The sequence below is a fragment of the Nicotiana tabacum genome, chromosome 6 (genome assembly GCF_000715075.1).
Source record: "Nicotiana tabacum cultivar K326 chromosome 6, ASM71507v2, whole genome shotgun sequence".
Lineage (NCBI taxonomy): Eukaryota > Viridiplantae > Streptophyta > Magnoliopsida > Solanales > Solanaceae > Nicotiana > Nicotiana tabacum.
Window position 1 is genome coordinate 208,341,678 of NC_134085.1, and position 9,681 is coordinate 208,351,358.

The 9,681-nt window shown below is 38.0% G+C and overlaps 1 protein-coding gene across 2 annotated transcripts; it reads left to right on the forward strand.

Moving 5' to 3' along the window:
- Positions 1 to 1,541: 1,541 nt before the first annotated feature.
- On the forward strand, positions 1,542 to 5,763 carry LOC107781689 (uncharacterized). 2 transcript variants are annotated; one of them, XM_016602425.2, is made up of 6 exons: positions 1,542 to 1,817; positions 2,856 to 3,113; positions 3,199 to 3,372; positions 3,510 to 3,616; positions 4,217 to 4,542; positions 4,894 to 5,763. In XM_016602425.2, the coding sequence occupies exons 1-6, from the start codon at positions 1,668 to 1,670 to the stop codon at positions 5,475 to 5,477; spliced, it is 1,599 nt and encodes a 532-aa protein (XP_016457911.1). In that variant the 5' UTR covers positions 1,542 to 1,667; the 3' UTR covers positions 5,478 to 5,763. The 2 variants fall into 2 exon arrangements, with proteins under 2 accessions (XP_016457911.1, XP_016457912.1); XM_016602426.2 differs by having other exon boundaries at positions 1,543 to 1,817; positions 2,859 to 3,113.
- The last annotated feature ends 3,918 nt before the right edge of the window (positions 5,764 to 9,681 follow it).

Below are 9,681 nucleotides of genomic sequence, written 5' to 3' on the forward strand. Positions count from 1 at the left end.
GGCAAGATTAAACTTCCACATGATTACATAAAAAATCTATAGAAAGCAAATGGCAATATTCCGTTTTAAAAAAAAATGTTTGGGCTCTTAATTCAAATGATATCAGTTTAGAAATATCTCTTCTTCCCCAAGTTGGTAAAGGGGCAACTTGGTTTACTAGAGGAAGCAATTATATTGTTATGCATCATAATTCATAGACATCACTCCTATTTCTTTTCTCCGTCTTATAAAATCTTAATATACGTGATACGTTCTTTCATATTATATTCTGTTTCTCGATTATTTTACTGTGGTAACAAAGTTTAGTGAGAAAGTTTAATTTATGTTAATGTACGTGAGAGGGGGCGGAAATTATGAAGAGGGATTGAAACATAAGAGGTTAGTTTTCTATTTTTATTATAAATAAATTGGAAATATCTCTTTCTACCCAACTTGGTAAAGGGCCACTAGACCAACTTGGTTTACTAGGACAACTCAATAAGCAATTCTAATGCATCATTCCTATGTTTTTCTGCCTTGTTAAATCTTAACTACTTAATTAAACAATGTGATATGTGCTTTCATATTATATTCTGTTTCTTTATTGCTTTATAATAAAAAAGCTTAGTGAGGAGCTTCATGTAAATGTACGAGCCATTTATGCCATATTAATTTTCTTTTAAAATTCCTTTGAGTGAAGGTGGTATGTGAATAGTGGAGAAGGAAATTATGAAGAGGGATTGAAACTTAAGTTTTGAGTTTATCCAATTAATATATGGAAGGGATTCCAAAAAGAGTTAATAGCCCGTTTGGATTGACTTAAGAAAAGTGATTTTTCAGTAGAAATAGCTTTTAAGCCAAAAAGTAATAAGTTGGGGTTGCCCAACTTATTGCTTTTGATTTGTTTTAAGCAGTTTTTAATTTATTTTAAGCATTTTTGACTTTGTCAAATAATAAAAAAAACTTAAAAAAAGCGTAAAATCTGATTTAACCAGCTTAAAAGCCAATCCAAACACTCTCTAAGTATAGGGTTAATTCTTCAAAAAAAAAAATTACAATGTGAGGAGTAATATATATGGTATACTAATTAATTTCTTCCAAAAAAGAAATCAACAGTCAAAGAAATTGAGGTGCAAAATCATTAATGATTGGTCTTACAAAGACAGCGCGTGAGTTATAAAGCCGCCGTAATATGAAAGGAAAGAGGTAGGAAGTAGGTGCACGCGTGTTTATTCCGTCATTCGAATACCGACAAGAAAAAATATAGTATAAAATCCCAAATTAAAAAGCAATGAATCCAAAACATTATCCACAAGCACAACGCAGCCCATCCAATTCAGCCTCTTACGTGTCATCCACCGTTAGATTCTTCCACGTGTCACCTTGCCTCATCGCAACCGTTCCCACTAGCCGAAACTCGAACCTTCCCTAGTTTGCGCCTCGTCAGCATTTTATCCAAAACTCTCACGTGACTCCAGCACATTCGAGGTGGAGTGGAGTACAAGCGCGTGAAATTGACACGTGTTTATTCAACATATATAAATATAAATATAAAAATAATATATATTGAGACTCTATAATTAAGGTAGCTAGCAGTAAAGACGAAAATTGATTTCTCTTCTTCTGGTCCGACTCGAACGGCTTAGATATATTGGTGTTTGTTTGATTAATTCTTCGTGTTTTCAACTATGGTTCAATTGATGAATACTGTTGAAGTGTTGCCGGAGTTGCAGTGGCGGAAGGGGAAAACGGCGGTGGTGAAGCTGGAAATAGAGGATGATTTGGATGAAGCACACGGCCCACTTAACAAGCGATCAAAGCTTTCCTCTTCTCTCCAAGTTTGTTTTCTTTTCGTTATCTCCCTGTTTGTTCTATTCCACATACTGAGTTTCTGTATTACCTCTATTTGCATATTTACATACATGTACTCACGCTTTTTGCTATTTTGTTTCCCGGAGATGCTTTTTTTTTCTCTGTGCGATCCAGAATTCAAATTTAATGAGTTGAACTTTTAAGATTTTCAGCATTGAATTCATTATACTATTAAAATTATGAGTTCAAATCTAATATTTATTGAGATTTTAATAGATTTTAACATAAGTATATATTATACTCCCTGTCGAAAGTTTATACTATACTTCGCGTCTTTGCGAAAGTCATGGGTTCAGATGAACCCCTAGCCTGGTAGGAAACATCTGCCCCTGCTTCTGTGGCACTTTGTTGTCTCAACTTTCTACTGTTTTTGTGTTTGTGCTTTGCTTGCTATTTAGTACAATAACAGATAGATATTACTCCTCCCGCTTCATTATAGCGTTGAGCTGAGACGAGTTTTAAAAAAGGATTTTTAAGCTTAATAGTATAAATGACGTATCAAATTGGCTCTAGCATTAGCCTTATCCAACATGCCATGTGATTATTCCTTGAGCAAGTGAATAAGGGAAATTAATGACAAATAGGATGCTGAGATTATTTGTAAATGTAAAAAGGTGTAGCAAATAGAAAAGGGAAGGGTGCCATATAAAAGGTAATGGAGGGAGTATCTTATAAATTAACGACAGTAAAAACTTACCCCCACCCATGTTTATACCATATCATGCTAATTTATTATGGTTAAGTCATAAATTAAGGTGAAAACGTGTATTAATTAATTATGGTTTAGTGATATGAGTGTATGTGAAGATATATGTCATATAATCATTGGGTTGGTGTAAATATCGGGTGTGTTTAAGTTTTACCATTGGTTGAATTGGGTATAAGTAGTAGGCTCATGCTTATTGATGTATTATTACTGGCATGCCTTTTATACTGCTTTAAGGTGATTCCTGTGACGCTTATTGTATGATTAGCTTACCTGAATCCGGATCTTTTTGCTATAGCAGCAATTGAGTGTAGGAGCTGACGGTTTCCCAGTACCACCATCGCAGTACAACCCGCTAGATGAGCCCAGTCCATTAGGTTTGAGGCTGCGGAAGAGCCCATCGCTGTTGGATTTGATCCAGATGAAGCTTTCCCAGGGGAACAGCCCCAAGGTGGGAAACCATGGGAAGAAGGAGCAGAAAGGAAACTCTGTAACTACTGAAAAACTAAAGGCTTCAAATTTTCCTGCCTCAGTTCTGAGAATTGGGAGCTGGGAGGTATTTTAGTTTCGAGAATAATATGTAATTTACAAATAGCAGTTTAGAAGTACTAGTAGCGATTGAAATTCTGTTATGTGTGCAGTATAAGTCAAGATATGAAGGGGATTTAGTAGCAAAATGTTACTTTGCAAAGCATAAACTCGTTTGGGAAGTCCTTGACGGTGGTCTCAAGAATAAGATAGAAATCCAGTGGTCCGATATTATGGGTCTGAAGGCAAGTTACCCAGATGATGGACCTGGAACTCTAGACGTAGTGGTAAGTGCTAATGGGTCGTCTCTTTTGCTGCTGTTATTGTTAAACTATATGCTATATAAGAATTGGCAAATGTATTTCTGCAACTCTTTTCATTGTCCTTAAAGTGATGAAAGAACTAAGGGATTCTTGTGTTGCAGCTAGCAAGACAACCTCTTTTCTTCAGGGAAACAAATCCACAACCCAGGAAGCATACTCTGTGGCAAGCAACATCTGATTTTACTGGAGGACAGGCTAGCATACACAAGTATGTTTCTGATCTTGTTTTTAGTCATTAGCGATTTATCTTGCTTTCTGTATGAACCAGAGCTTATAGTCGTTGTTTTTACTAATTTTCCTTTTTTTTCCTGGGCACCAAGCACTCTTTGGTTGCTTATTTTAGCCGGTTGCTAGGACTATGAAAGTATCAAGATAATGACTGAAATTTAATTGTGACCTCCTCGGAAACTGTGTACTTTAAGTCCTAAAGTGAGTCATTACTGATTTAATGTTGACATCTGGAGTTTGAGAAAGCTTTGCGGATTATGTTGGGCCTCTTTATGCCTTTTTTTCCTTTGGATGTCGGGAAACTTTTCACTAGGATCATTCTACCTCTATTTACTCTATGAAGTTAAATAGCAGCCTAGCGCAGCCACCTAACCCCCATTTTTTTTTGCAGCAGTCATCCAGAGGATTTATAATTTTTAAGTCTTTGCATGGACTTGATTTAATGGCACTGCTGTTATAAGCCTGCTTAGTGAGGCGTTACACCTATTTATGTTCGCAGTTTTGTAGCATTTCCTTGACCAGTATTGTTAATGTGGTTCAGTTTTGATGTTAAACCCCATTTTTATGTTTTCCTTTTTAGGAAACATTACTTACAGTGTCCACCAGGCTTGATGGGAAAGCATTTTGAAAAGCTCGTTCAGTGCGATCCTCATCTTAACTTCCTAAGTCAACAACCAGAGATTACACTAGATTCTCCATATTTCGAATCCAGAATTTCAGTATTTGAAGACCCAAATGTATCTGACTCAGAATTTAATCTGAATAATGAGAAAAATACCCCCTTTCTCAACTTGCAAGGTCCTGCCTCACCTTCAGGAGCCTATTGTTCTACCTCAAAGGCTGAGCAAGATGATGTTAGAAGACCATTGGAAGGTGTTCCTCCAGAGAGACGTTCGCCAATCTCAGGTAATAATATATTAATAATATTCTTTTTGGTAGGAACCCGGTGTAACAAGTTGGATTTTTCTGTTTGATTCATCTTTGAGGACGTCATATTTCTTATTTGTTTTTCTTAAAGTTTTGTTGTTCGGGTCCTGGTTTTATTTAATATATTACATTCTTTTTCTGTCGCTACAGTTCTCTTTAGTTGCTTCAACCTAGCATCTAAGGACCATTGACACTTCCAAATTATGTTGATGCTCTAAGCTGCATCTAACTGATCCTGCACTAATGCTAGTTACCCACACAAGCAACCATTATGGAGGTTTGCTGGTCTTGAATCTGTTTTAATTAGTTTTACTGTCATGTAACCTGCAGTGATGGATACAAGGGCAACTCAAGATGTTATGAGTAGAGATATGGAGAAATTGAAAGGTCTCAGTAACCTGGAGCAGGTCAAAGTGCCTGGTTTTCATCCTTCCGTGTCAATGAAAGATTTAGTGAGCCACTTCGAACAACGTTTCTCCGAGCAGGGTACATCTGAAGTCATCAACCTGTCAAGTGATGAACGGCAAAGCTTGCAGATTCTGGAAGATATCTCGAGGTGCTTGTTTAGTGACGCTCAGAATATGCCAGAATCAGATGAGAAATCCCTCATGTCACGGGTGAATTCTTTGTGCTGTCTTATTCAGAAGGATCATGCAACAGCTCATAAGAGTGAGAATTCAGGTTATGTTGCTGTTGAAGGAAATAGAACTGATGAATTGAGTTTCTTTCCCGTAGCAGCAAGTGTAAATAAGGTTGAAGATCCTTCTACAACAGAGGATAAATCAAATGATCCAACTCCGTCAATGTCGAGAAAAGACTCCGTAGGGGAGTTGTTGATGAATCTGCCAAGGATAGCATCGTTGCCTCAGTTTTTGTTCAATATCTATGAAGATTCTGAGTACCAAGCTAGATAGCATCTGCTTAGTTCATTATCATCTGAAAGGATGGGAAAGTTAATCTTGTATATAAAAAGTCGTCGTGCTCTCGAAGACGCTGCTTAGCTATAGTGACTTTTGAATTTGACATGTTATCTAGTCTTTAGAGTTTAGATGTTGTGCAGGTAGTTCAGTCATCTTCTTTTTTGTTCGTACCAACGTATAATGTTCTGCAAGTGGTTCAAATATTTGTTGTTTTTCTAAGTTCTCCAAATATGACCCAATCTTTTTTAGAATGAGAGACATTTGTAATTGCGTGCCAAAACTTTTGTCCAAGGCATAAAAGCTCGTGGTGAAGGCATTCATTTCATGGATCGGGATATGAGGGATAATTTTGGTGGTGTTGGATGTATAAACGGTGACCGTATAGTTTGTGACTGGTAAGATTTTCTCTAGAATAACTCTATGCACACCACTTTTTTGTGACAGATTGCATATTCTCATCATTGACGCTATCTAGACTCGAGGATTAGTAAACACTAACTGAAGTTAATCGTACTTTCGACAGACTTGATTCGTCCCAAAAAGTAAAAGTTTTCATGTTTTTCCATTACCAATTTTTGGCAAGTTTTAAAAATTTCAGTTATTATTTGTTCCGTGTAGCCAACGCCTAACAGTCGTTTTTGTGAAGAGCGCAAAGAGAGTGTTTAGTTTTGACTGACCAATTTTCGATAGCCTTGGCCATTTAGAAGGCTTCTAAACTCCTTGATTTTTTATTTTTTTTTATACGCTAAGAAGTTTTATTTTTCTTTTTTAATTCTGTTCTGTAAAAAAGGGACGCGTGTTGAAACTTCTAGGTTGTTGCCTTGATGGAGTTGGGTTTGCATAGTCCTTGCTTCATTCTATTGTCTCTCCTTGTTGCATAGTGAGTTCCTTTGTTGCAGCCGTCAATGGAACAGTAAAAGAAGAAATAGAAAAACTAAGCTAAAAAGGAATAAAATTAAGGTAAGAGAATAATTCTTTTATTGATAACCAAGTCTATAGAGGTACAGAGATATATACTCCACTCTCACTGAAAGACAAAGCTAGCTATCCAACTCTATACGACCAAAAGTAATGTTAAAGGCTAATTACATGGGTCCAATTGTAAACACACAAAAGTATTAAATAAACTATAAGGGGGACTAAAGTGTCACACCCCAAAAACTATAAAACTCCCGTCTTTTAATTAATCCTAACGGCTAGTTACAACTCCGCAAGCTCAATGTACAACTCTCTAAGCTTCTTCTTTTTGACTGCATATCAGTTCTCCCCCGTTGAAATCTTCCTTGTCCTCAAAGAAGGAAAGATGGAAAGCATATCTTTAGAGCTGAATAGTCCTCCCATGTTGCCAATTCTGATGGTAACTCATACCATTTCCAGAAATGGTATGCCAACAAACACCCTTTCTCCTTAGCCAACCAAAGTCTTCTGATGGCAATAACCGCGTTTCCCGTTAAAAGTAAAGCGGTGTTCTCTCTACGCAGGTAGAACCCTACTCGTATTACCAAGGTCTTCCGAGTAGGATATGTAATACGTCCATAAGGACGACGTCACACCAGACGTCCTGCTTTAACTTCCCTAGCCCCAACTGATCTACCATCTCCGTGGACGCTATCTTATCCAAACTCCCAGCATCAATGATTATCTTTGCACTGGCCAATTCCGACATAGATTTTGAATACAGCCTTCCGTCTTCTCCTCCTTTCTGCTGACGTTGCCACACAATCTAACGACAGCGAAACAGTCTCCTCTCCTAAGCTTGAGAACCCCCGCTATGTTTCCGACTTGAACTTGATGACAGGAGGGTGTGTTATAGTAGGGGATAACTCATGACAGATCTTAGGCTGGGAAACATGAAAGGTTGGGTGCAACAAGAGCTGGGCAGCAAGGGACAACTTGTATGCCACTGGTCCTATCTTCTGTAACACCTGGTAAGGGCCATAGTATCTTCCTGATAACTTAGTAAAGTGACTGTCTGACATGGATAGTTGCCTGTATGGCTAGATTTTGAGGTAAACCCAATCTCCCTCCTTGAATTATCTGTCGGATCTATGTTTGTTGGCTTGTTCTTCCATCATCTGTTGGGCTCTTTTGAGGTGATACTTCAGCAATTGTGTCTTGAATTCTCTAGTCAATAGGCTTTTGTCCACTTCCTCTACTTAAGAATCTCCAGCCATGTAAGGTAAGTGTAGTAGGGGTGGTTGTTCACACAGAGCTTCATATGATGTGCTTTGTATAGAAGTGTGGAAGGTTGTATTGTACCACCACTCTGCAGATTCTAAGAATAGGGACCAGTTTGATTATGAGTTTGAGTAAAAGCACCTTAGGTAGGTCTCTAGGCACCTGTTCACTGCCTCTGTCTGTCCATCTATTTGAGGATGATAGACAATAAAGGTATTGAGTATTACTCCCATCATAGAGAACAATTCTTGCCAAACTTTACTGGTAAAGATTGGATCCTTGTCACTAATGATATCCTCAAGTACTCCATGTAACTTATATATGTTTTCCATAAAAAGTTTTGCAACATCATTGGCATAATAAGGATGGGAAAGGGCTATGAAATTAGCATATTTGGTTAGTCGATCCACCACCGCCCAAATTACTATTTTTCCTTTAGATTTAGGCAAGCCATTTATGAAATTCATGCTAATATTACTCCATGTTGCTACTGGTATTTTGAGTGGTTGCAGCAATCCAAGATAAGGAGCATTGTCATATTTGTGCCTCTGGCAAACATCACATGCCTTGACCAGTTCTTGAACTTCCTGCTTCATGTTCTTCCAATAGAAAAGAGCAGCTACCTTCCTGTAGGTGTTCTCTATCCCTAAGTGTCCTCCTACTGTTCAACTATGCCACAATTGCAAAATATCCTTCCTAAATTGAGGATTAGGTCCAACTACTAACTTTCTCTTCTTTCGAGTTGGCCATGTATAAAAGTGTATCCCTTTGCATCAGTTTTGTTGTATTGATTGAATGATTGCCTTCAATTCTTCATCTAGCTCCCAGCTTTGCATAATCATTTCTAGCAGATCAGTCCTCACAGTAGATAAGGTCATAGCAGCAAGTTGGATCAGTGGAATCCTAGATAAGGCATCTGCTGCCTTGTTTTCCTTTCCTTTCTTATATTCAATTTCAAAGTCATATTGCATCAACTTAGTGATCCATTTGGGCTGGGTTCCAGTGTGAAGCTTCTGTTCTAAAAGGAATTTTAGGGCCCTTTGGTCTGTTTTAACAATGAAGGGTCTAATTGTCAAATATTGAGACCATTTGTTGACTGACATCACTAGAGCCAACAATTCTTTATCATATACAGATAAAGATTGATGTTGTGTGGATAGTCCTTTGCTGAGAAAGGAAATAGGCTGTCCTTTCTACATTAACACAGCTCCAATGCCTACATTACAGGCATCAGTCTCAACAACAAAAGCCAACGAAAAGTCAGAGAGGGCTAATACACGAGTTGTGGTGAGGAAAACTTTAAGTTGGTTGAAGGCTCTTCTAGCCCCTTCAGTCCATGTGAACCCATCTTTTTTAAGCATATAAGTGAGAGGTTTACTGATCACCCCATATCCTCTTATGAACCTCCTATAATACCTTTCTAACCCCAAAAAACCTCTTAACTGTGACACAAATTAAGGCTCAGTCCTGGATCAGTAGATACCCCTTGAGCTGAGATATAATGACCTAAGTATTCCACCCTCTTTGCAGCAAAAACACACTTACTTCTCTTTGCCAACAACCTATGTTGGAGTAGTAAGTCAAAGACCCTTCTTAAGTGCTGCAGATGTTCTTCCAAGCTCCTGTTGTAAACTAGGATATCATCAAAGAAGATCAAGATGAATTTCCAGAGATGCTCTTGGAAAATGTGGTTCATCAGACTCTGAAAAATGGATGGTGCATTGGTCAACCCAAAGGGCATGACCAGGTATTCATAGTGCCCAGAATGAGTTTTGAATGCTGTCTTATGAACATCATTTGGTGCCATTCTAATCTGATGGCACCCTGCCCTTAGGTCTATCTTGGAGTAAATCTATGACCCTCCCAACTCATCTAGGAGTTCTTCAATGATGGCTATGGTAAATTTGTCCTTGATGGTCACCTTGTTAAGGGCTATGTAGTCAACACACAGCCTCCAAGATCTATCTTTCTTGCTCACTAGCATCACTGGAGAGGCATAAGGACTAGAACTGTATTGTAT